Raw genomic sequence first — 27,889 nt, forward strand, 5'->3', positions numbered from 1 at the left:
TTATTATAGAAAAGGGTTCCAATGTTAAATTGAAGATAAAGAGTTAGGTGTCAGCTAATCAGATCACTTGAAGCAATGATATAAGACTCAGGGCAAGTGTATTTTTCTTGTTTCATTTCAGATTAGATTGCACACACTGGCCCTCTGAGCTGTTAGTTTCTCTAACCACACATGTACATAAATAGAAAAGTAGATATTGAGCTGATTGGAAATCAAAAAAATTATTGTTAACATCTTTGTGCTGTGAGCAATAAGAAACCAGAGAGTTTTAAATATTTTTTATTTTTAGCTCATCTAGGTGGTTGTTTTATCTGCCAGTCCCAGTTAATAAAAGACACAAAGGGCAAGGTATGTAAAAATCACGGAGTTAGCCCCTGCTGAGGGCTGTTGCACAACTGCAGAATAATTTGTGATGTAAGCTAAACCATGGTACTTTTAGTATCTCCAAACCCCCTTTCTTGCCCTTTTCATTGCAGTGTGCTTGGCTACCCTTTCTTTAGGGTAGGAAACTACTTACAACATTGTAGTTTGGAAACTACAGGGAACTACTTATAACATTCATTCATCCTCATTCTTTTCTTTTTTCTTTTTCCTTTTTTTTAAAAAAAATTTGTTATTTATTTATTTGGCTGCACCGGGTCTTGGTTGCGGCACACGGGATCTTCATTGCAGAGTGCGGCATCTTTAGTTATGGCATCTGGGTTTTTTTTTTTTTTTCCTTAGTTGCAGCATGTGGGCTCTTTTACTTGCGGCATGCAGGCTCTTAGTTGTGGGATCTAGTTCCCCGACCAGGGATCGAACCCGGGCCCCCTGCATTCAGAGTGCAGAGTCTTAACTGCTGGACCACATTATTTTCACTGAAAATGTTTTCTTAAAAATCTACTGCCCATTGTTGTTCCAAAATTCAAATTCCACCTTACTAATACACAAGCCAGCGTTTTCCTTTTGGCAAAGTTTCTATGTAATAAACAAGATACAGAGTGGAGATTGGCCAGAATGAACATCTAGAATTGGTTTTATCTTCACACCTCTGATCTCCTTTTGTCATATCTCGGCCAAGGGCATAGCCCATTTAAGTAAAAATAGGTATGTTCACACCTGCATTCATTTCTAGATCCTAGCACTGTTTCAAGTCAGAGGTAACATTTGTAGGTTCATTTGAAAGAACTTAGTCTTCTTATGGCACTTCAGTTGAGAAGGGGGAGAGCCAAATCACCTCTTTGCTGAGAGAGCATTTCATACATCTCCATCTCTGTGATTGCATCGAGTCATTATGTAGCAGTTGGCTCTGATACGCTTGCACAGACACAAATTGAGTCTGACAGGACTGATGTCTCCTGGACTTTGCTGTCATTTGAAATGCTGGCATGAGGGTGGGAGCGGTGAAAGGGGGAGAGGGAGAGAGCTGATTCCTTTAGCACTTCTTCTATGAAGTTTGGAGAATTCTAACATTTGATAGCTGTGAACTGCTTGATAAATTGTTTTCCAGATGAGATTGATAACGATAGCTGATTTGGAGCAGCTGGCTAGCTTTTGGTTTCAAGTGCATGCATTTCAATGTACAATTTGCTTCTTCATGCCACCCACAAATCTGTTCAAAAGGAAAAAAAGGCTATCTAGTGGAACGGTAATTAGAATGATCATACCCCTTCCTTTTAGTTTTATCTTTCCTGCGTTCACACCATTCATTCATAGTAATGAAAAAGATAATATCTTTTTAAAAAACTTTTTATTCTCATGCTCAAGCTTAGTTTCAAAAAAGACACACTATAGTATCTGCATTAACAGTACTTCTTAAACTGCAAGTTATTTTAAGTTTTTAGGTTATTTCTGGATGTCTCTAGTATTTTGTGTCAAGAATTTTATGTGTTTCAGATATTCCTATATGCAAAACTTAAAGGTATACTGTTTCATTGGCAAACGAATTCTGATTGTCATTCTCAAGTTCTTCTCACAATGACAGAGGAAGCAGTAACGTTAAATATGCCCTTTCTTTCTCTCTTTATTAAGAGCCTATTCTGTATAAAATGTTGTACTAGATTTATTGAAGGTTCTGTAGGAACTATCATTTATCACCCGAAGAGCCATACTTCAAATTGTTGCTTGGAGCCAGTCAGTCATCACTTCCATTCTTTTCCATTCCCACCAGGACCACCATCACTCTTATGGTCTGTGTTACTTCTTACCTGTGACTCTTGATAATAGCGTTCTGTAAATCATCCCACATTCAACTGTCAGTTAATCTTTTCAAAGCTTCATTCTATATTGGTTCTTCTGCTCCAAAACATTAAATAGCTCCCTTTGTGGTTTGCTGAAAAAAAAGGCTGGTGGGCTTAGGTTGGCATCCAAGGCTCTCCATGACCTATTATTTTTTAAGCCTGAGCCATTTTCTTTTTTTTTTAATATACTGCAATTTTATTTCAATCGCACAAACAAAGTTAGCATGTAGGAAATTTAAATGAAACAGTACGGTAAAAATAGCAGAGAGCCAAAAACTCTAATAAGGAAGTATACCTAAAGCATGCGACATTTTCTTTTGCCTCATCTTCTTGTGATTTCCTAATGGATCCATCACACCAACCCAGTAGTCTCATTGTGGACCCTGGACCAGCTCCATCAGCATCACTCAGAAACTTGTTAGAAATGCAAGTTCTTGGACCCCCAGCACAGACCTACTGAATCACAAACTCTGGTGGGTGCGTGCCCAGTTACAAGCCTTCCTGGTGGTTCTGATGCATATAGATATTTGGGAAGCCCTGCTTCAGGCCAACCAGGCAACTCACCTTTGCCAGAGTTCCCTTTTCACTGCCCTGCCTTTGTATAGAATTCCTGGAATGCCTTTCCTTTCTTTTGGTAAAATTCTGCCTGTACTCCACGGCCCAGTTGGAGACTCCGCTTTTTCTATGATGTCATTCTTGATCCTGAATTTCATGGCATTATTTGGCTTTCCTTCCTGGCACTAAACTCGTATTAACTTGTCCTAGTCATCCAATGTGCCTGTCTTATTTTCCCTCCTAAACTGGAAAGTCACAGAGGATGGACTCTGATGTCTTGCACGCAGTAGGCTCTCTAAAAACAGGCTGTGGCTTATTGATTTTACATAGAAAATTGAGAAAACTAAGCCATTGCCCAGGAGGCATATAAAAATCCTATAAGTCAAAGTGGCTTTTGCTAGCTATTGTTTTGACTTATGGAAGCCAAACTAGACCCAAATGTGATGTGTCTTTAGGGAAGAAGCCAAATGTGCTGGTGTAAAAAATTCTAACCTCTACTGTTTAGCTGGAGAAGTTGAATTAGCACTGTCATTTCACCTGGTGCCAGGAAAGCAACTTCCATTATTCTGCCAATAATAGACTTTTATCCTGCGTGGTGGAGCTTCTCTTTAATCTTACTTGTAGCATTGATGGACTTTCTTCCACTTATGTAGTCATGTAATATTTCCTAAGAAGTGACAGGTTCTTCTCATAGAACGTTACCCAAAAGGTGGCATGAGCAGAGAGTGAAATTCAGAGGGGTTGGCTTCAGGGTGGCCTGAACATGGGAACAAGATCAGCCTGGGGAGTCCCATTTCACAAACCAGGTTGTTTGCTTCCTAACCCAAAGGTGTCATGGTTACAATTTATGGTGTATCAACAGTGTTTTGCATCTCTCGTGGTGGTTGTGATGGAACAAGGGGAGAAGAGTGAGAGTCTAAGTGTCTTTGTGTTTTCTTCCCTTTCTTTTCTTTACCTCTCCCTTCACAGGCTCTGAAAGTGTTCCAGCTGAAATTTCAGATCGGTCCGGCTCGCTGCGGCTTCTGCGGCAGTGATTCCAAGCTGCCAGTGTGTGCTGGTGCCGAGCTGCAGGATGGTGCACGTAGCCAGGCCGCTGCTGCTGCTCCTTGCCTTCTTCCTCCACGCGGATGCTGAGAGTAAGCCATTCTCCCCTTCTCTAGGGGGCTATAATGAGTGGATTTGTTTGCAGTTGGCACCACGCTCAGGGCCTCTGAATATGTTTCCTTTGAAAGTAGATCCTGAGACACTGTGGGATCCTCCTTGGCTACCAGCCAGCCTTTCAAAGAGATTATTGACATGACTTGCTTACCATTTCCTCTCTGTCTTAATGCCCTTTTTCTTGTGCATCTAACTGTTCCTACTGTTTTGCCTTTCTTTTTTTTTTTTTCTTTCTTTTTTTGATACTCTTAGCAGCCCAGTAGCAAAAGGTATTATGAGACCAATAATACAGCGCAAACTGGGATTAACCAGTCGGTGGTGCCAATAAGTAAATATTGCTCAGACCCATTAGACATTTCTTTAGTTTTGTGGATACTTCTATGTTTAGAAAAATGCGCAATGTCACATTGAGCCCAATTAAACTTCCAAGCTCTTGTAGCTGTCACAGCAGCTGTTCTAATGTACCGTTTCCGACAGCTGCCGTGGAGTACAGTATTCAAACAAACCAAGCAGAACTGACAACTTTGTGGCTGGATGAAGGGTGTGGAAGTGTGAGGAGATTTCTGTGGAGTACAGACCCCAAAGTTTGGATTATAGGACTCCATTTGTGAAACTGAGATTGTGGTCAATTAGCTTGCCAATTAATGAGAAGATCACATCTCCTTCGTAATTAGGAAATCATTAGGCCTACCTTGTTTACATACGTTTCTTTTCCCATCTGTCCTTTGGATTTTTTGGAAGAGGCAGTACTGGAAAAAGACATGTCTCTGGCTTATAGTTACCAACATGTCTGGTCGCCGGTAGTGGTTTAACTCATATGAGAGTCAGCCATTCTCTTCGGGAGTCCCCTTGGTGCTATTAAAATGTGTAACATCTGCAGTCATTAACTTTTCCCTCCACTGACTATTGCAGTGAGATTAAATTTGATTCATGTTAAAGATGTTTCAAAGACAAGGATCCCGTGTCATGTTGGCCCTTACCTGTTAATTGCATTTCAACAAGAATTTCCTCAAGAGCAGCCAATTTCTTTGTTTAAATAGGGCTCTCTTTTTTAAAGAGAGCTTTCCAGGAGTGAAGGGAATACTGTTAATAATAGGATACATATGGAACATGCATGTTTTAAGCACAACATTTTCTGGTTAATAATGTATATAGTCTCCTAATTAGCACTTGGGAGTGTTGGTTTAAGGTGAAGCCAAGGAATTTCGAGTACAATGCCAGCAAATAATTAACTGGGAAAAGACCCAAATGAAAGATGCTTGTGTTAAAAGCCGTTTATGTCAAAATGTATTTTAAAGTTGCAATCTAAATTTAGTGTTTTAAAGAAATCAGGCATATGGCTTTATTTTTCAGTTTTGGCTGGAGTGAAAAAGTAAGTTGTTTTACAATTGTTAGCTTTCGGCGAAAGCATATTAAGGCTGTGGGACCTGACTTTAATATCAGATCTCAGTTAGGGATTTTCTTAAAGTTATTAGACCTAATTATCATATATTCATGACGTTATCCTTCCAGATGAGTAAGCATATTCTTTTACTGAGAAGCTTTGCTTTTGCTTAATTCTCTGGTGGAAAGTGGCAGACAGATATCAAGCATTGAGGAACAAGTACTTTTAAAATTTTAAATTATGTGTATTTAAAAAAATAAATTTATTTATTTTTGGCTGCTTTGGGTCTTCGTTGCTGCATGCGGGCTCTCTCTAGTTGCGGTGAGCGGGGGCTACTCTTCGTTGCAGTGCGCGGGCTTCTCAGTGCAGTGGCTTCTCTTGTTGCAGAGCATGGGCTCTAGGTGCGTGGGCTTCAGTAGTTATGGTGCGAAGGCTCAGTAGTTGTGGCGCATGGGCTTAGTTGCTCTGTGGCATGTGGGATCTTCCCGGACCAGGGCTCGAACCCATGTCCCCTGCATTGGCAGGTGGATTCTTAACCACTGCGCCACCAGGGAAGCCCTAAAATTTTAAATTATGTTTTCAAAACAATCTAGACTATAAATGATCATCACCTGCTCCTCCTCTTGCTCGTCCCCTTCTCTTTCTTTCTCTTCTACTCTTTCATCCATTTCTTATCCAATAGAGTCTTAAGCAAGAAATAACAAAGGCCTGAGTGAATTAGCGATTGTTAGTTAAATTAAGATATTTACCATGTTATATATTTACATGATAGCAGTTTTCAACCTCAAGATGTAACCTGGAAAAGAATCCATTCTCTCTCACTTTTCCCTTCACAGCTGCAAAGAGGGAGAGGCTTCTTCTTTGCCAAATTAATTTTGTTTGGTTTTGCCCTATCTCCTCAACCTTACTTTAGGATATTTTCCCTTTAACAGATTCATTTGGCATTGCTGAATAGCATATGTAACCTGAGCGTTCCTGGGGAAAGAGGAAAAATTAGCCATATTTTTTTAGGTACATTTTAAAAGAAGAAAGAACATCCCTTAGTAATCTGCTGGAGGATATTCATGGTACATGAAAGCACATGGTAGAGTCTGAGATATAATTTTAGCCACTAAGAATGTTTAAAGAACAATTGATGAAATAGGATTTAGATTGTAACCCATTAAATTGTGCCATTAACTTCTCTTAAAACCCTGAAAAAAATCAAGATACAAGTGGCACTGAAGAAAAATTTGATTTCTTCACCATCATAGAAAGATGGTATTTCTCAGGCTTGTATCAGCTGGGTCACTGATTTGTTTCCTTACACTTTCATTAGCACATCTAGCCATATATATATTTTTTCTTTTACCTAACTGTATTTTGTATTCATACAAGGGATCAGGAATTATGTTTCAGACTTTAATAGTAGCTTGTCAGAGCCACTCAAGAACAATGGGAATAATTTTTTTTTAATGTTGCTCTCTTTTGAAGAAGAGGATGATATGCAGGTGGGGAGTGGAAAGAAGCCACTCTAGGGTGCCATGTTAACTTAGTGTGTTCAGCTCGCTGCCTTTTGAAACGATTAACTCTGCAGAGCTGAGGAGTGAGGCTTATAATCCGCTGTGTGGAACACCATAGAAAAGTGCTGGTGTGATGTCGCATTAGATAGAAGAGCTCTCATGAACCTTGGTTCAAACCCAGGTTGAAAAATTGTGATAATATCCCTTTAGCAGAAAATTATAGTCTTTGCCATTGCCCACTTAAAGTGCCCTACTGATCTCCACTATTATTTCAAAAGGCTAGATGTTTGCAAGGATCCTATTTCTTTTTATTCCTAAGTCTGGAGTGCTCGAAATGATGTCGCTCATTGCTTCTTGAATGCACATACACATGGTAGAGCTGTGGTCCGGGGGAGGAGTCAAGTGTGACTTCAGTTTGAACACTAGGAGTTGCCCTTCCTCGTGCCAAGCTAACCAGTTTTCCATAGTGGTTTGACTGAGGTCAGTTCAGTGATGCTGTGCATGCAAATTCTAGATGAATTTAGATTGTATTATATTAATATAATCCTGGGGTAAATATTTTTCTTTTCTTTTCTTTTTTTTTTCGGTATGTGGGTCTCTCACTGTTGTGGCCTCTCCCGTTGCGGAGCACAGGCTCCAGATGCACAGGCTCAGTGGCCATGGCTCACAGGCCCAGCCACTCTGCCGCATGTGGGATCCTCCCGGACCGGGGCACGAGCCCATGTCCCCTGCATCGGCAGGCGGACTCTCAACCACTGTGCCACCAGGGAAGCCCGATATTTTTCTTTTGACTGAGTTTTCTTAATAGTTTCTGGTAATTTTATGTAGCTTTAGTTTGCTATTTACCAGTCCTTTTTCTTTTTTCTTTCTTCTTCTTCTTTTTTTTTAAACTAAATACAGGCCAAGAATCTGCTGTTAGTACATTCTTTTATCAAACTGGTTTCACTATGATGAAATCACTTACATTCTAGACCTGAATTTATGCTTTTTGGCCACTGTCATTGGACCTGAGTGTTTACTGGATCTTCATTATAAACACAGCTCTTGATAGTTGAATTCCTAAAATGGTTTAGTTCATCCTTTTTCTGTTGCTTTTTGCCATTTTTCTGTCTCAGATGGTGAACACACCCTCATTTTCCATCCTTATTGTTAAGGAACCTTGCTGTAGTCCCCATCTACTCACTATATTTCTGCCCTATGTGAAAGCAGTTAGGTTTCTTTTATTCCCCCTCTGGTAGTATATCACTCTATCCAATGTAACTTCTTTATTTCTTTGGCATTAGAGAAGAGACTGACATCAATGTTGTAAGTTAACCATTTTTTCCTTACTTGTTTTCTGGTGGGCAGCATAGGGTAATGGTTAATAAAGTAAGCTCTGAAACCAGAGTCTGGTTTTAAATTCTGGCTGTCTTTTTGTAATCGGGAGCATGATGCCTCATGCTCTTTCTCTGAGTTTTCCTATCTTAAAAATATGGGTGATGAGTAATGATGGTGTTGGTATAGTGTAGGGCCTACTCTTGCGTTTTATGAGGAATAAATGAGTTAATGTAAAACACAGATCAGCAGATAACACATGGTAGATATTTAATAAATGTTATCTATCATTATTCAAAAACATTCAGCCAACATTTTTATTGAGTACTTGTGTTTAGGCACTGTGCTGAAATTATTTAATTTGATACAGATCATCAAAATTTGGACAGTTGATAAACCATATTTTCCTGCAGCGTGTTAAAGTCCCCAGCTTGCTTCCCTATAAAAAGTTCTATACATAGGAGATTCTTATAAACTCTTGTCCCAGGAATTAAACTGAAGATCAAGAGGGAATAATATGAAGCATATCTGCTTTTTCAAGCTTAGGAAATAGCCAATTTAAAATTAATTTTGCTTGGGTCTAATGGATAATGGAAAGTGTTTCCATCTTCCTGTTTTGTTGCTTCCTGTAGTGAATTTTCTTGAGCTGCTCTGAGGGAGGAGCTATAGATATTTACTGGAAGCACATACAGAAACACGTGGGACACTGGTCCGGAAGGCTGGAGAGGGAGGTAAGCATGGTAAGGAAGAAAGTGAGTGGCTTTTGCTATGGCCAGAAATTATTCTTCAGAAAATAAAATTAAAGAAAAGGAAAATGATTAGATTGAAGGGCAGGGCCAATGATTCCTTTTGCATTCTGCCGAAATCACTTCCAAGAAGCAGCCTGTCAAGAAGTTAGACCTCCAAAATGAAGTTAGGAATGGAAAGACTGTCTTTCTTATGTCATCAAAATGCCTTCCTCCCCGTAGACAGGGCCATTTCACAATGAGAACATTCATAGATCATCAAAAACGTCCTTTAGGTTTTTTTTTTTTTTTTTAGATTACGGGTGTTTAGGTATGTGTGATGTATGTATTCATGTATGTATGTACATACTTAGATCACAGACCATTCAATCAACTTTTTAAAAGGTAAATTGCTTGGGATGATGAAAATGAAATGTTCTAAAATTAGATTGGGGTGATGGTACTAATTGGGTATAAACACACTAAATACCATTGAATTGGACACTTTAAATGGGTGATCTGTATGTGTGTGAATCATATTCCAATAAAGCTATTTAAAAATGAAAAGGTAAACTGCTGCTTAAGCCAGCTCTCTGGTTAGATTCTCTTTGGTATATGTCACCTGAATGAAAAGTGTTCTGGTTCCTTCAGGCCAGTTAGAATAGATGTGCTCATTGAGGAGAGCAGGAAGAAAGCCAGTTCATTTTTCCATGCTCATGCCTTCCTTGTTTTCCTTTTCTCTGAATTTACAGAGGTGTGGCAAAATAAAAACCTTACTGCTCCCTCCCCCTTCCTCCCCTCACTTTAAAGTAGTTAAATTAGCAGAGTCCAGCTGTCTACAGCAAGAAAAATATTCCAGCTATTTTACTGATCCTTTGGTCCCATTGTAGAGTTTTCTGTAGCTTTCTGAATTAATTGCTCACAGCAGAGCTGTACCTATCTAGTAAGGTTAAGAATATGTCACATAATCAACAAATGTGTACACTTCAAAACATTTTATTGTGTGTAGAGGGACTTGCTTTTTCTAAGAAAAACCAAAGTATGATAGATTTGTTATCTCTGGTCTCTGTTTGCGATGAGGGCCCTAGGCTTGAAGGATAGAACAATATCTGAAATATTTGTGAATTACTTCTTGTTATCGCTAATAGCCTGGTGATATTTGATTATATTGTTCTATGATTTCCTCATTTCTTTCCCATCATATTCTTAGTTTCTTTAATTTTCCTGACGTAGCTGCTATTTACCTGATTCATTACAAGTAAGTTTGATTTGTTTGGGAGCCCGCACTCTTCTTCCCATGTTGTGCTGCTTCAGTAAATTCAGAAAACCCCAACCAGTGTCCAACTTGAAATAAAGAATCAGAGAGAAAAGTACTAGTGATTGGGTGGAAACCAATTCTCTTACTTATAATTTTGCTTTTTCTCTTTTCCTCAGTTTGCTTTAGATTTATTTATTCGTTTGTGAAACCAGTAACCAGTGTGTGTGTGTGTGTGTGTGTGTGTGTGAGATCATGTGTCCCTGCTACGCGGAAAGCTTTGTGCATAATGGTAGGGATATAAAGATTTTAAAAAGTGTGGTCCCACACCAGCTTGTAATCTACTTTCAGAATTCATAGCTCACTTTTCAGAACTCTCTCAAGCAATATTCTCAGATTTTATCTCCAGGCAGGAAGTAGCGCTTAAGAATATGGACTTGTACCAATGTTCAGATCCTGCCTCTGCAGTGTAGGTGTTCTGACTATGTGCAAGTTACAAATCTCTATGTGCCTCTCATCTGTAAAATGAAGATGGAAAATGGCACACAGTTGATATGGTTATCATAAGGATTAGAGGACTTGCAAAGCATTTTGAATAATAGGATTAAATATTCACTAAATGTTAGTTGCTCTTTTGCTTTTTTCTCATCAACTTGCATCATTTCCAAATTAGAAGCATCCATGTTTAGATCTCTGTGGACATTGATGATCCCATTAACTTTATGATTTGAGCAATATCTTTTATAAAATGTAAATATGTATCATTATATATGGAATTATGCCTCCAAAGGGCATTGACTGATTGACACATTTGTGTATTTAATACTCCCTCTAATAAGTGTTTATTGGACATATTTCCTGTGTCAAGCATTGAGGTAACTACTGGATATACAATGGTGAGATAAAGAGATATGATCCCTACCCCTAGAGGGCTTAAACTCTAGTGGGATAGACAAATATTTAACATTAATCTCAAAACGTTCATACTTTCTGTGATAAATGTTTTGAGGGAAGAGAATAGGGAGGTTAGTGTCTCAACTATTCAGAAGAGCAATAAAAAGCATTATGAAGGAGCAATTTATTTCTTGTTTATTGTGAAATAATTTTAGACTTGAAAGAAGTAAAAATTGTACAGGAATTTCCCAAGTACCTTTCACCCATATTTCCCTAGTAATGATATATTATGTAATAACATTACATTATCAACATCAGGAAATCAATATTAGTAAGATACTATTAACTACAGATTTTACTAGCTTTTACATCAATATATTTTTGTAAAGGTGTAGTTCTGTTAAGTTAGATCACATGTATACCTCTGAGGGAATGATTTTTGAGCTAGCACCTGATGGATGAATAGACATTAACTAAACTACACCTGAAAGAGCTGTTAAGGTTCAAGAAAGAACATGCTCTTATACCACAAGACAGGATAACCTAGTGTATTTTGGTGACTGAAAGAATGGATGTGACTGGATCGCAGATTCTGAGAAGGAGGAAGTAATCAAATAAGGATAGACAAGTAAGCAGGACCATCTAATGCAAGGCTTTAGAACTTGTCAAGATCTTGGTTTTTATTCTAAGGACAACTGGGGGAGTGACAGAAAGAGATGTAAAAAAACATCTGTGTGGTAGCAGGGTAGAGAAATCCTCTGAAGCCAGGCCAGCCAGAGTGTCCTTGAGATCTTTTAAGAGTCTAGTTGAATGTTAAGGGAAAGATGGGGAATAGGGGAGAAGAGTGGTGGAGGTTAGGAGGGCCAGACTGCCTTGAAACTTAAGAAATAACGTTAGTTGACTTTTATTGAGCTACAGTCTCCTAAAACCTAAACCACCTACAGATTATTATAATTCTGAGTGAAAGAGAAAGCCAAGCTAATGAGGGACATGTAATTCTTTATTTTTAACATGTCATTATTTTTTTTCCAAAAGTATATCACTGCTCATTCTTATGATTTCTCTTTTTGTTTGTTCAGGTAATTCTTAAAAACTTACCTTTATGTTAATATATTTGTAAAAAGAAATACCGTGGAATCCAGAATCAGTTTTAAAATGTGAATGAAGTTTAAAACCTTACTAGAATGGGTATTTCAATTTAGTTTCTGTTCTCCAATGAAAGTTTTAAATGCACTCTACAATGTGTGATGCATTTTGCATAATCACAACATAGTGTTGTGATAATTGTTTTATACTACATTTATTCAATGAGACATTAAAATACACTAAGTACTTATATCTGCAGATTAAAAATAGCACACAATACATTACTTTTGAGCTATAAGCACAGAAAGTATAATGAGCCAATTAAACTTAATACATTCTGGTAGTTTTCTTTTCTTTCTTTGTTGTTGTTTTTGCTATATTCAAGTTGCTTATAAAGGAGTGAGAGAAAAATAAATTGCTGTTGTTTGTTTACCATTAATAGGGCAGACCTTAAGTGCTGCTTTTTGCCCATTGACCAGATCACTGGAGCTATCTGTATTATTTATGCAGCATGGGATTTTTAAATGTTTTTTACCGAAAGACAGATCTTTTTGGTAATGACAAACGTGTTAAAAAAAATAAAAACCCGCTTTTTCTCAATACACCTTTAAAGATTTTTTAATTGTTTTATGTCTGGTCAAGTTTTTTAAGAACCTCATTTTAATTGGTAACAAAAGTTTACAACTTGATTTTTCAAAAAAGTTAACAAACTGCAACCACCTGTTAATAAAGGTGTTAATATTATAAAAAAAGAGCAGGGAAGGCATTCATTGCTTTCAGCTGTCGTGATTTCAGGTTGATACAAACACCTCTTTAATGTCCATATGTATCCTTTAAAAGTAAATTTAAATCACAACATTTAATTTAAAAGTAATATTTCTTTTTCATTCAGTAAATGCCTACTGTGTTCCCCAAACAAGCCAGATCCTGATTCGTGTTACCACAGAATTTCCATTCTAGTTGGAGTGGAGCTGGGCGGGGAGGGAAGAAACATGCAGCAAGACAAGGTTATGGACAAAAGATAAATGAACCGTGTGGCTTTGATAGTTAGGAATGCTGCAGAGATAATAAAACAGGGTGATGTTCTGTGAGAGTACAGGGGGATGTTAGGGGAGGGGACAGGGCATTCCTTCATTTTATATCAAGGAAGGTGTTGCTTAGTGAGACCCAACACTTAAGCTGAGTGATGGGACAGCACCAGCCATGAAGAAGTGGAGTTCAGCACATCCAGGTGGATAGAACAGTGGTTCACAAAAGCCTTGAGGAAAGAAGGCTAGTGTGTTCAAAGGACAAAGTAAGGCCTAGGAGACTGAAGCACAGTGAGTAGGAAGACATAGCTAAGAGAGCAGGAAGGGGCTAAACCGTGTGGCCCTGTGGGCCTCGGAAGGAGTTAGATTGCTCAGCCAGTATGTAGGGAAACATATATTCTTGGGATATCTACCTATGAAACTTGAATTGGGCACCACTCTCCTCTACTGGGACAAAATAAATATTTCTTTCTCAAATAGTTCATTGAAGGGTTGTTACAATCTCTGATCAGGTTATAAATTCATTTTCTAAACTGCTTGACTGAAATTTCCTTTGTACCATCCAATATAGACTTTGAACACTAAAGGCTTTGGTTAACAAAAGCAAAAATATCTGCTTTTAGCTCTTTAGCCAGTTTTGCTTTTCTTTTAAAGTAGATGATATTTCTACATTGGCAACATATAATTAAGTCTACACTTCATTTCATCAGTATCCGTAGCTGGAGAGGCCTAAGGAGGGTACAAATGAAAAGCAGAGTTGTAACTGGAAGGTGATGACCAACATACATTTGTAGAGAAGAAGGGAGCTTGTATAGGGCTTTCCTCTGTATGCTTCCATTTAGTCAAGATTATAGCAATAGGATTCCTAAGTGATTCCTATATGGAAAGTATATCCTCTATATGAAATAATTTTAATAAACTCTTTCCCGGTAAATCTCTTTTATTTGGAGGAAAAACTATTGCTTATGTGATTTAACATATTTGGACTTAGTTTTAAGCCTAGTGGGGTTGTAAGTTAATAAATAACATAAGGATTATTAAACTATAACTTAAATGTTTTCTCTAAAATAGTACATGGGGTTAGCCACCAGATTTGGCTTAAATTCTTCTGACTCTTTGGGGATGCTTATAGCTCTTACAAGTTGCTTTGAGATTCAAGTGAAATCCTATATGTAAAGTGCTGTGAGTGCCTGATGCATGGCAGGTATTCAATAAAGGTTCATCTTTATCCCACTGTATTAACCATAATGCCTGAGGTATACGTAGAAATCAATTATCTAGCATTTTCTCCTATTGAGATGATTTTCGGTTCAAGGAATGAAGCAATATATACCTTTGAGCAGCAATAAACAAAACATAACAAAAAAGCATCCATATCATAGATTACTATTATAACTTACAGGCTGAACTTAGTGAAATCTCTCCTTACTATGTTTATGCCATCAGTGTAGCCCAGGGTTTGTCAAGCTTAACGCTATTGACATTTTGGGCTGGGTAATTCTTTGTGTTCTATGGGGACTGCCCTGAGTATTGTAGGACGTGTAGGAACATCCCTGGCTTATACCCAGTAACACTCTAGCCCCCAGTTGTGACAACCAAAATGTCTTCAGACATTGCTAAATGTCCCCTGGGAGGCAAAGGCACCCGTGGTTAAGAACACTAACAATGTGTAAGCTCTGGTACAGAATGCTGGTACAGAGATTAGAAGAGGGAGATTCTGCCCTTCTAACAAAAGGGGGAAATTTTCTCAGAAATACGATAGGCCTTTCGTAAGTTCTTAAAATCAGCTATGCAAATTGATAAAGCTAAATCGTATTTCTGTTTAATATCTGTATAACCATAAACAGATTTCCTAATTTCTTTATGTCTCAGTTTTGTTGTCTGGCATGGTAATTGTAGGGTTGATATAAAGATTAACTATCTTTTTTTTTTTTACTGGAGTATAATTGCTTTACAATTATGTTACACTTGTGTTAGTTTCTGCTGTACAATGAATTGCTTTACAATTATGTTACAGTTGTGTTAGTTTCTGCTGTACAATGAAGTGAATCAGCTAGATGTATACATGTATCCCCTCCATGTCCAATGACAGATGCATGGATAAAGAAGATGTGGTACATATATACAATGGAATATTACTCAGCCATAAAAAGGATAGTTCAAACTGGGTCATTTGTAGAGACATGGATGGACCTAGAGTCTGTCACACAGAGTGAAGTAAGTCAGAAAGAGGAAAACAAATATCCTATATTAACTCATATATGTGGAATCTAGAAAAATGGTACAGATGAACCTACTTCCAGGGCAGGGATAGAGACACAGACGTAGAGAACGGACATGTGGACACAGGGGAAGATTAACTATTAACCAATGTAAGGTGCTTAGAAGTATGCCTCACACATAGTAAGCACTAAATAAACCTTAGCCATTGTTATTATATCAACACACATAGTAAGTGCTAAATAAATCTTAGCCATTGTTGTTATATCAACAATGTATTTAATAGTATATTAATTTTAATGTATTATTTTAAATTTTATTTTACTTTATTTTAGCAATAAAATCCAATTTTATCTCATAGCAATGATCATGATAATACCTTCTCCCGTATAATTTTTAAACATTTTATATCTTTAATCTAACTTGTTCCTGAATACTCTAGGAGTAGGGAGGATACATTTTATCATCTGCACTTGTCAGATAAAAGAAACCAAGGGTCAGAGCAGATGACCTGCCTGGAGCAAAAAGGTGAGTAGGTGATGGAGAAGGCCCTAGAACTCAGCTCTCTTGACTCCTTGTCCAGGGAAGAGGCAGAACAGTTTAAAAGAGCAGGCCCATGAGCTCAAAATGCATAGTGGCCAGAAACCTGGACAAAGGGCCAAAGCGATGCCACCACCATGGCAGGTGCCAGAGGTCCATTTCCATTGTAGTTGTGCTGGAACTTCATTAATAGCAGAGTGAGGCTTCAGAATCACAGAAGAAAGATTATACCATATCCACAGTTTATACCTTGTGTAAGAATTAGAGAAGCATTGAATGACTCTTAGAAAGGCTTTTGTCGTGTCTCAATTTTTTTTAAAAAAGAGGAAAATACTATCAATTTGTAAATTTTTGCATTCTGTGCAACTAGTGTTTTATTATAAAATGATTTTCATATTTCAGTAGGCTGCCTTCTTGCTCTTATCCACCAGTTTGATTTGAAATTGTCAGCAGTAAGGTCTGCCTTCAGGATTTTATCACCATAATCATGATGTGACCATCAGTCCTCTTAGTCATATTCTGGTAGATTGGAAATCACAGCCAAACTATTTTATAGCTCCTCTCAAAGTGGAGTCGGATTCTCCTCCCCTTGAATTTGGGCTGGTTCCTTGAGGTGCTTTGACCAATGGAATGCTGCTGAAGTGATGCTGCACTTGTCCTAGGCCTAATCCTTAGACGTCTGGGAGCTTCTGCTTCAACTCTGTGGCACCTGGAGTCATCATAGAAAGGTGCCCAGCTGTCTTGCTGGAGGGACCCTGTGGAGAGAAAGAAATGCCCAGACAGCTCACGGATTTTGTAGCCTTCCAGGTGAAGTGCCCGATATGTGAATGAAGCCATCTTGGCTTCCCAGCCGGAGCCCAGCCTCCTGATGATGGCAAGTCATGGGAGTGACCTGAAGTGAGAAGAGGAGAGCTGCCCAGTTGAGGCCTGCAAGGCAGAATCCTGTGCAGAGAAATGTTTGCCTTAAGCAAGTTTTGAGGTGGTGTGAAACAGCAATAGATAACTGGAACGCATGGTGATTATTGTCATCAAAACGAAGCACCTACCAGCTTGAGAGCCACCTTGGATCTGTCGTTGCTTTATTCCTTCTTCTCTTCTGGCTCTGTACCACAGATGACATTCTAGATAACAAGCATTTAAAGGCAGTCCTTGCTTGGGTAGATGAACAGGTTGATATACAGCAGTTAAAGCCCTACCTAGTGCTAAAATTCTGAAATCTTTCCACATTTTGCATGCCTTTCAACCAGAGGTTGGCAAATGACTTTTGTAAAGGACCATATAGTAGATATTTTTGACTTTGTGAGCCACACAGTCTCTGTAACAACTCTCCAACTCTGAGTTATAATAAGAAGACAGCCACAGACAACACCTAAACACTTGGGAGTGGTGATGTTCCAATAAAACTTCATTTACACACCCTTACAATGAGCCAGCTTTGGGCTGAGGGTCATGGCTTGATGACCCCTACTTTTGACCTTACTCACAAGTTCTCCCCAGATAGTGGGGAATGGTGAATGTTTATAAGCAGAAGACCTTGTTTTAACCTGGTGAGGTTAGTTAGGGGAAAGAGACACATTTGATTAGCCTCTTTTAGCACGGTGCTTTGTTAGTCATGTTTATTGGGGGCAGATTAATTAGAATAAATAAGTTCAAGGGGCACATCTCTTGATAAACAGAGAAGTTTAATAGCACTTAACCTTTAGCATTTATGTGGAAGAAGCTTTGCATGTTACTGTGCTTTACGTCTTTGGGGGGTGCTTCAGGTACTTGGCTGTTAGTGCCACTTCAAATTGCAAACTCCTGACAAATGAATAATTTATTAGCTGTGGGATAGTTTTCATTGCACCGTGAGCCTGGCATTTGGAGCTATGAACATCTTAAATATGGAGGAGAAAAAAGTGCTGGGAAGTGTTACCTTTGATGGGAATGTTGTAACAGGGTCTGTAAAGAAACAGGTTTGTAATCATGGGTATTGAAGTCTGATATTGGTTTCATAAAGGCAAGCAAAAGCAGAAACATCATGGTGAATTTGATCACATCATGGGTACTTCTGTTATAGGTGTCCTCTGTACCATCTCACTGCTCATAAATCAAAAGCAAAATAAAACTCTAACAAGAAAGCACCATTGATCCAGCAGCAATGCTCATAAATAATGCTTATGGATCCACGATGTCACCAAATGGAAAGGCCTTCACTGGGCATGAAGAGGGGGCAGTTTGCAATTGCTTGCAATTGGAATGCCTGACTCACATGGGAAAATTTAAATTACCAACTATTGCCAGTTTGTCCTGGCAGCTAGTAGAAGGCACAAGTTTCTGAAAAAGTAGGAAGGGCATAACTACATTCTCATAAGGATGGATGTTGTTTAGAGTTGAATGAAGAAGGAGGACTAATTAGATTAAACAAAAATCTTGGCTGAATACGAAGGATGATGAGTCATAGTTAAGTCTATTCGACTATGGAGTAAAATCTCAAGGGAAAGGATGAGAGGCCCACCGCGTGAATCATTGGAGCTGCGTGGCAGAAACCACCGTGGAGAACTACTGTTTCTGAAATAATCAAGACTACATCAGCAAAGAGATATAAAAAGATCATTTAACAATTGCAAAACACGTAATTCTTTTTGCATTTTAATTGTACTGATTTGGAATGAGAGATGGAAACAGGAAGGATATTATGATAATTATAATAAAACAATTGCTTGTATTCTGGGATCTCTTTTCTCTACAGAGTTTGCAGTTTACCAAATGGATCTGACGCCACTGTTGGGCAGGGAATAAATTGGCTCACTTCCCTTTGGTGTGTTTACTCAGGCCACTAGGCTCCTCTTTGTGGCCTAAGAGAAGCTTTCACACATTACGCACAGTCACCAACATTCTGCTTAGCTCAGGACGTGCTTTCTGTTTTCCCACCTTTGCTAGTATTCTCTCCTTCTCGCTTTCTGACCGCATAGCTTTGCTATTCCACATCTTACCTACTCTTCCAGCTCCATCTTTTCTGCCATCTCCATCCACTCTTATTTAGACCCAACTGTGTCCCAGGTACTTATAGGTAACAAGAAGACTGAGCTAAGTCACTTCTCTCAGAATAGTGGGAGAGGCAATAAAGAGATAGTTACAGAGTAGGGAGGTATGTGCAGTAGTAGACGTATGTATGCATAAGGTTACTGTTGAATTTGTAGGGAACCTGAAGAGGGCTGGTGGTGACAGAAACATACCGGAGGGCACTAAGGCAAAGCTAAGGAGCTTGGAGCTTGCCTGGTAGATCAGTGATTCTCAACCGGATGATACTTTGGAATCACTTGGGGATGAAATATAGCTGTCTCGGCCGCACACTGAGCATTTAAATCAAAATATATGAAAGTAAGGATCAAGCATAGGTGTTTTTAAAACATGTCCCTTAGTTCTCAAACCCAACCCAGCATTACCACCTAATAAGGGAAGCAATGAAAAATTTTAAACTGGGAAACGATGTGGTCCAACTTGCATTTTTGATATATCACTGATAGTTGGGTAGAGGATGAATTGAGGGTGAGTTGCTCTAAAAGCAAGTAGGATGAGGGTCATGATGGTCTGAAGTGTGGCTGTGGTTATACAGTAAAGAAAGGCCAGATACAAAAGTTTTTTAAGAGGATTAAAAACTTGCAGGAATTGGTGATGGATTGAACTTGCTAAGTACTGAATGAGTCATACAGGAACAGCTAGAGGGGAGAAGTAGCCAGAAGAGTAGATACTTCTTTGTGTATTTCTCTTCCACCCATCCCTCCTCTGCCAGTACATCTCATGCACTTAATTATGGGTTTTGTGTCTCTACTAACAGTTATCATAGTTGCCATACATCACTTTGAGACAGACTTAATAGACAAATTCTAATTTTAGTTTGTCTAAAATTCTCACATTCCGTGCCCCGGGGGGCAAGTGCATTTACTCATTTCAGATCCTGCCTCCGTGCCCTTGTCCCCAAACTGGACCTTGAATACAGCCAGGGGTAGCAAATTCCATGCCCATAGTGACCAGTCAAGTAAAATTCATTATTGAAGCAGCAGTTCAGCTCTTTGAAAAGTTTGTGCTGGATTTCATGAGAGAAACAGCGACCCAGCCTCTTCTTACCATTCGGGAATGCATGTCCAGGATTTTCTGATTTTCCTAGAGAAGCTTGAAGTCCAGATTTATAGATGAAATATCCCTAATTTTCACATATTTACTTGAATTAAAAATCATTAAGCAACAGTAACACTGAGGCCAAAGGAAAAACACCTTTGGGATGGATCTGGTGTGGGACCACAGGTTTTCAGTCTCTGTGTAGAGTCCCTGTAGAAGTTTGTAAATTTGAAATGAATAAAATTTCTCAATCCCAACGGTTTCCATCCCTTTCTGTGGTTAACAGTAGCAGAAAATTTAACAGAGCACCAAGAGCAAACATTTGCGCTGATTCTGTTTTTGGAAAGTGAATTAGAGAATGGATTCCATTACCAGGTATCTCACCCTGAAATATAAAGCAGAGGGGCAAATTTGAAGTCCTTTATCTGCGGTTGTATAGATACTTCTGGAGAATGCGAATTGGGGATGATGAATTATTTACTTAAATCCTTCTGTCCCCAGTTTTGTACATTCTAAGCAGGCCAGGTTTAATGACCTCAGGTGGCCCCTCATCGCCTGAGGCTGGGGAGAGAGGCTCCCACTCCCTCCTTCTGATTTCATCTATCCCCTGGTGTCAAGCCAGCGTGGTTGCTGGAGCTCCTTTTTCTCTCAGGGGCTGCTCTGGCTACCAAATGTGAAGCCTCAGAATGTTTAAGGCTAAAGAGCAGTTGAACAGTTGTTCAGCCAGTGAATTAGCATTTCAAAGGCCAGTGCTCAGGAGGGCACTGCCCAAGTGAGCAGCTCGGTGGAAACAGACAAGTTTGCTCATACGGTCCTGTCTGGGTAATAAGATATTTCTGTGAAAATGACTTTCCCTTTGTAGGAAGACTAAAGATTTGGTACTAAAAGTTTTTGCTTTATCCGTTTTGATGGAATTCTTTTTAGAATAAACCTTGCACCACTTCATTAATAAACAGATCAAATGAAGCATGATTGTTGCTTGATCATTTATGTGGGCGACATTCACCAGGAATATCAATTTTTTCTATTTCCTTCTGTTATATTGAAATGTCCTGAAGAATTACCGTGGTATATAGTTGGCTGGACTGCTGCATTTTTGTAGGTCTGTATATGTTTTATAATTTTAGTCTGAAGAAATATGGTATAGTGGAAAGGCATTAGCTTCTAAATAAAAATATGTGGGCTTAGATCCTGTCTTTTGCTATTTACTAGATGGGTGGTCTTGAGGAAGTATATTAACCTCTCTGAGCATAATTTTTTTATCCAGTTAATATGTATTCTACACCTACTACCTGCCAGCATTTTGCGGGTTGCTGGGAATTAGATAGTAAGCAAGATGAACCCATGTCCTGCTCTAGCTTCTAATCTAACCTTAGATTTTTTTTCTTCTGTAAAACAGGGATAAGAACCTTACCCTGCACTTGTTTCATGGGGCTTAACTGTGATAATGTGGGTTAGGTACCTGGCAATGATTAGGGGCTCATAATTAGTAGATGTAGCTGCAGGATTTGCTTCTCCCTCCTGTGCTTATTTGCCAGTGCCTTCTAATTCATTACACAAAGCTATTTATACAAAGCTATTTTCTTCCAAAAATCTTTTTTGCTCTCACATTGTAATTCACAGATGTTGTTTAGGTCTTGAAGTCTGAGCTTCTTCCCTTTCTCCTTTATAAATGTTTTGCCTACATGGTCCATAAGTAATTCATTCATTCCAGAGATATTCCTATACTAGGTTTCTGGGATACACTGTTCAGTGACCAAAACAACAACAGAATCTTGTACCATGAAGGTCACCTTCTAGGAGTCTCAAAATTATGCAGAGGCCAGAGCAGAGGAATCAGGACTCGTGTGTGTGTGTGTGTGTGTGTGTGTGTGTGTGTGTGTGTGTGTGTGTGTTGAAGTGTAAGAGGGGGATTCGGATACAATGTAAAATTGGGTGGTCAGGTCAAGGTAGACTTCATTGAGAAGGGGGCAGTTAAGCAGGTTTGAAAGAAGGTGGCAAGTTAGTCATGGTGGGGGTTAGTATTCTAGGCAGGAGCCAGTTCAAAGACCTTAGGGCAGGAGCTTGCCTGGCATGTCCTAGGAAATGCAAGGGGAATAAATGGAACAAGGGGTTAGAAGGAGAGACACCTGGTACGTAGAACCTATAATGAGGAGAATCAACCTAATTGGGAATTCAGGTTCCCTGGAAGCAATAGTGAGTTAAGATCCTGTTGGCTATGGTAAGAGCCTACAAACAGAAAAAACAGCTTGTGCCGAGGCCCTGAAGCCAGGGGAGCCTGACTGGTGTCTGGAAAGGACCAAAGAAAATGAGACCGTAGCAAAGGAAAATGGTAAGCTATTAAAGTAAGAAGGTGAAGATGATTATATTTAGGTCTTATCAGGGTTACTCTGGTTACTATGGAAAATCTGTGATTGCTCTTGATGACAGTGATGATTCAGGTGCAAAAATCCTCTCCTAAAGTGACAGATTTCCATTCATACAAAGCAAAATAAATTGGAAAGAAAAAGTGGATTATGTAGACCATCTCTTTAGGTTTGTGGCCCACTTTTTACCTGATCCACTCACATTTCCTTAGGCTGTAGACACAGGGCCAAGCATTCATTATTATGGCCAATGTAAATTTACCAGCATACTCTTACCTGTAGCATTCTGATAGATTGACTGATGCAAAGTCTGCTACTGAGTTACTGTGGAGCTCACAGGGAAGGCCTTCGTAATTCTCGCCATAGTCCTCCAAGTCTGAGGCGGTGGGTAAAAGTTTTAGCTGGACGAGATGGGCACTTAGTTCCGAAACAAACCAGATGTGAGAGTTTAAATCAGATGTTTGTATGAGCCTGAAATTCTGGCACTGGACTATTAGTAATGTAGGAGGAGTTGAGGATTTTTTTTCCACCCAAGTCTTTAACTTTTAATTCTCTCAACTCCTATTTTATAACTAAATAAAAAACACACACTCCCATAGGTTTCTAAGAATGCATTTATTTATTCTGACATTTTTGACATACTTAGGAATCAGTATTGTTTTTGTATATTCAAATTTTATTAACATAAACCCAATACAGTAGAATTAGGTGCATCTTAGCTAGAGGATCAGCTGTCTGATTAAATAAGTTGATTGTTTGCTGCTGGGACTACCCCAGCACTGCTGCACTTTGAGCTCACTTTGCCCTTGGCTTTGTCACTGTCCATTGTTCTGGATCCATGAAGCAATCTCTGTCCACTTTCAGGGAGCCTTTCATTCCTATACTGCCCAGCATCCTTCTAAAAAAAAAGATAAAAAGACAAACAGTGCTTAAAATAACACCTGTAAAGATTTTACAAAGCCTTTCATATTTTAAGACTATCTTATGTTGTTTATTATTAAATACAGCCACACAGTCAATAAAGAGCAAATCAAAATATTTGCTGTAGAAATGACAAAAATATAAACCTCTTTTGGTAATGACTTTTTTTCATTCAGAACAAGAAAATGCTGTTATTATAGGCTATGTTTAGCTTTACAGTATCCAGTCAAAACACTATTTTCCCAAATTACTTAGGACAGCTCTTTCCCCATCTCCTTCAGTCTAGTTACATGATACATCTGTAAGGCAGTTAGATTGATTTGTCACAGTCTGCATTCCATCTACCCCCTTACTTCCTGGTTGATTTTTTAAAATGTATGTACAGTAAAATCCATTCTTTGTGGTATACAGTTCCATGAGTTTTGACAGATGCATAGAGTTGTATATCCACCACTACAGTTACATAGCAGTCGCTTTACCCCAGAAATTCCTTCACACCACCCCACTGTGTAGCCTTTTGGCTTCCACCTTTTTTCATTTAGCAAAATGCACTTAAGATTCATCCATGTTTGTTGCATGAATCAATAGATTGTTGCTTGAGTGGTATTGCATTGTATATATACACAGTTTGTTTATCCATTTACCAGTTGAAGGACATCTGGGTTGTTTCAAATATTTGGTGATTATGAATAAAGCTGCTATAAACATTTACGGACTGGTAAAATATAAATTTTAATCAGTCTCTGGTGCAGTGGTTCTGGGGACTTTCAAAAATAACAAAAAACACAGATGTCTGGGCCCCACTCCCAACCAGTTGAATCAATTTCTGTGGATAGGGCCTGGGTTAATGGTTTTGTAAAAGCTCCCCAGGTGGTCCTCTTGTGCAATCAGGGTTGAGAATTAATGCTTGGAAACATGTGATTATTGTATTTTTGGTAAATCAGCTCTCTAGGGTTTTCTTTATTATTTTTACTTGGTGTGGTTTAGTAATTATATTTAGGTAATATAAGATTATGCTTCAAATTAGTTGTTTCTCTTAAGGATTTAATTTCATTTCAAGGCGAGAGTTACTGTATGCTAATTAAACCTTTTTAAAGGTGCACTTACTGAGGTTTTAAGTAGTCATGATAGAAATATATTTATAATATGCCAATTATATCCCTCAGGAATATTTTAATAATTATATATTTCATTAAAAGGAGTACTTGTTAGTTATATAGTGTAATTATATGTTTGAATAAACCAGCACTAGAACTAAATGAGCTTCCTTAATTACCAAGACAATTATTTTATATTGCTGGTGAAATATATTATTATCTTATATATATTGGTAGTGAGTTCTTACAATGTTTGAAAACGGTATTTAACAACAATTTAATCAATTACGTTGAGTTAAAGAGTGAAACAACATTAAAATCATTATGAATTGGGCAACTGAGATATTTTACATTAAAATAAAGACATTTTTACATCAAGTATAAATTACATAAGAACACAGGGGGGTTTAAAAATTTCCCTGAACCAACTGAAAATGTTATTTGAAAGCTATGTGCTTTGATGATCAAAATGCTTACCAAGATGAATTTTCAGTTCTGTCTTAACTCTAAACCTAGTTTTTTTCAGTTGATGGAGATCCTAAGAATAATTCTGTGAGCACCACATGTTAGAAGGTCTGTCACAAGTAAAGTTGTAAGAAATAAAGTCTTTTTTTAAAGATCGAATTAACTTTATTCCGTAATTCATGAGAGGAGCATCACCCCATCAAATAACTAGAAGGGTACTCCAGAAATAGTCTTGTAAATAAAAGACTTCTCTGCAATATTTAAGTAGATTCTATTTACATGAATAATTGTGAATTCTGATTTTAAAACACATTCATGATAAGAAATGAAGCTTAATGTTGATATTCTCTTGATGTAGCTCTTACATTCTAATGCTAATTACCATGAGCTATTTACATATTTGCCCAAGGACATTTGGGAGAGCCAGGACTTTCAAAGGTGTGCTTTCCTGCAAAGGGTGGCAAAGAAATTCATTACTAGGGGCACATAATGCCCACTATTGCCCCCCCAAAACACCAAAGCAACAACTTTCTAGTATTGGTACTAGAAAGAGCTAACATGTATTGAGCAGTTCGAATGTGCATGCACTGTGCTGCATGAGGGTTATCTCATTTAATCATTCCAACACTCCTGTGCTTTAAAAACTGTTATTATCCTTGACTATAAGATAGGGTAAATCACAGATTAGAGAGGTTAAGTATCTTGTCCTTAGTAAGTTGCTGTTTATAATACAGTGGTAAAGCCCTGATTTATACCTGGATAGTCTGACTTCAGAGACCATAGACTTAATTGCTATGCCACATTCTGTTAGGCATCATTTGCCCCATTCTACTAAATTTAAAGGAACCCTATTCTGTGCTCCCTTCACACCCCTTACTTATTTTATAATGCTAGACACATTTTTTTTTTTCTTTTTGATTCCTGTATTCCTGTATATGTATACACATACCCTCCCATTAGGGTCTAGATGCCTTCTTCCTTGTTCCAGGAGCATTTGAACATTGCCTGACATTCAGTAGGCTCTCACTAACTGCTTGGCTGATTAAAGAGCAGATATAAATTTCATACAGAGCATCCATTATGTTGGGTTGAGATCCCCTCTTCATTTCAGAGGTGCCTCAGAAGGCTTTTGGAAACTCAGTCAGTTCTCTTGCTTGGTGCAGAGCTGGCTTAGTCTGTAAGGTATAAAATCCAAGCACCTTTCATCCATGGGTAAGTTTGAATTTACTCTGTAAGTATAATGCACTAATAATTACAAAACGCTGTACAAGGAAACCCACTCTATGACTTGGCTTTGTTCTGAAAGAGAAAATCACAATTAATGGGGGATGAGGTGAGTGGGACCGATTATGACACTGTGGTCTGCATGGCAAGTTTTTTTTTTTTTTTTTTTGCCTTGGGAAAGAGTAACTTAAAATTTTTCATTCTAGATGATAATTACTGATCATGCTATAATAGTGACCATGATTAAACAAGATAGTATGAGGTCCTTTCTCTCTTTGAGGAGCACCCATTATAATTAGGGAATCAGACCATAAAACCTTAAATTCCAAAGTAGAATTAGAAGGTGGAAAGGAAGAATGTCTAGAGCTTTGACTACTCTTGTCTTCAGGGTTGTGCCCCCTCCTTCTTACTGCTTGCTTCTTGTTCGTAGTTCTTTCTTATGAAGTCTATGAATTTTCTGAGGCTATACTAAGTAATTTAAGGAATAGTTTCCCCAAGAACAGTGTAATCCGGGAACACTGCTGTTTTCTTATAGATTTTGAAAAGCTTTCTATTCTTACATGCTTACTTTGAAGTAACTCAAATCACGGAAGCAGCGTGGCCAAAGGGACACATTTCTGTCTTTGGTCCATTGCTTGCTTTAGAGAGACCGAATTCCATTTAAAATCTGCAATTCTGATGCAGTGTTAAATATCCACTGCCTATCCAGGTAACACCTTTTCACAACCTTCTGTCACCAAAGAATCGTTCAGGTGAGCTTATGTTTTTGCTTAAAATAGTGCAGGATTATATCCCCTTAATTTGTTCTGTAATAGATCCACGCATTTTACTGCAGCAACTAAGAAAAAGAGTGTTGTCCTTAAGGCTCTATCCTCAAAATAGAAAGTTTGGATAAAGCTAATTGACTGTAGGTTTGCTGTTGTTCATTATCTTAATTAGTCTAGGTAATTAAATCATTAATTGATTGAAGCTGATCCCTTGCTAACAAACAGTAAAACTCAGTGCTTTTTTGCTTGATCCCATAAGAACTGCCACTTCAGTTCTTCATGCACCTCTTTTTTTTGTGGCGTTTTGTGCTGTTGACAGACCCCGACAGTGGGCACCATGTCACAAGAGGATAACACTAACCTGTGGACAGAGTTGCTGCTTATGAGATGCATCTCAGTGGAATCAGGCAGCAGTCCCAACCTGGCTGTGGCTAATTAACATTGGACAGTAAACCACTGTGCAGATGCAATCCATTATGGAGACAATCCTGCCTGGCAATTAACTTTCATTGTTAGTTGTGTCTTGCTTGGGTACCTTTCTGAAACTGTGGACTTCCATCAAAGGGTTCTGACACCCCTTCCTGCCTGGCATACGCCCACGCATCTTTAGTCTTGTGCCGCCGCAGTGTTCCAGAGGTGAGCACTTTTTCCTCATACTCAGATTCAGAGCCTTGGGATGATCACTCTGTTTCCTAAATATATGAAGTACTTTTAAAACTTCAAAGCTGCCTTAGGGCAGAGGGAAGAGGGAGGGAAGATGCCGAGTTAGAAGGCTTCTAGTGAATTGGCAAAACCAGGAACACTTGTCTTCAGGTGCTGAAATATGAGATGTTTTAACAGCTATTTCAAGTCTGAAAAGTTGGCTTTTAAAATGAATCACTAATCCGATAATTACAATAACGCTAGAATCAGACTAAACAAAGGAAAAGGTAAGGCAGTAAGAAGTTGTTTTCCCTTGGAATACATTTCAAACCTCCATGTCAGTCCTATCCTATGTAATTTCAGAGGAACTTCTGTGGTAAGCTTGGTTACCAAGATCCCTTCAATACTATGAGGTTTTTCTTTTTT

General features: G+C 38.5%; 1 protein-coding gene across 4 annotated transcripts in view; it reads left to right on the forward strand.

Moving 5' to 3' along the window:
- PTPRD (protein tyrosine phosphatase receptor type D) overlaps positions 1 to 27,889 on the forward strand; it is a 2,148,730-nt gene that overhangs the window by 1,728,715 nt on the left and 392,126 nt on the right. For all 4 annotated transcript variants that reach the window (XM_081238160.1, XM_081238163.1, XM_081238162.1 and 1 more), the window contains one exon: positions 3,744 to 3,910. In XM_081238160.1, the coding sequence (XP_081094286.1) occupies positions 3,847 to 3,910 (64 nt within the window). In that variant the 5' untranslated portion in view covers positions 3,744 to 3,846. The remainder of the gene's footprint in view (positions 1 to 3,743; positions 3,911 to 27,889) is intronic.

Source organism: Mesoplodon bidens, assembly GCF_964165515.1.
Source record: "Mesoplodon bidens genome assembly, chromosome: 6".
Classification (NCBI taxonomy): domain Eukaryota; kingdom Metazoa; phylum Chordata; class Mammalia; order Artiodactyla; family Ziphiidae; genus Mesoplodon; species Mesoplodon bidens.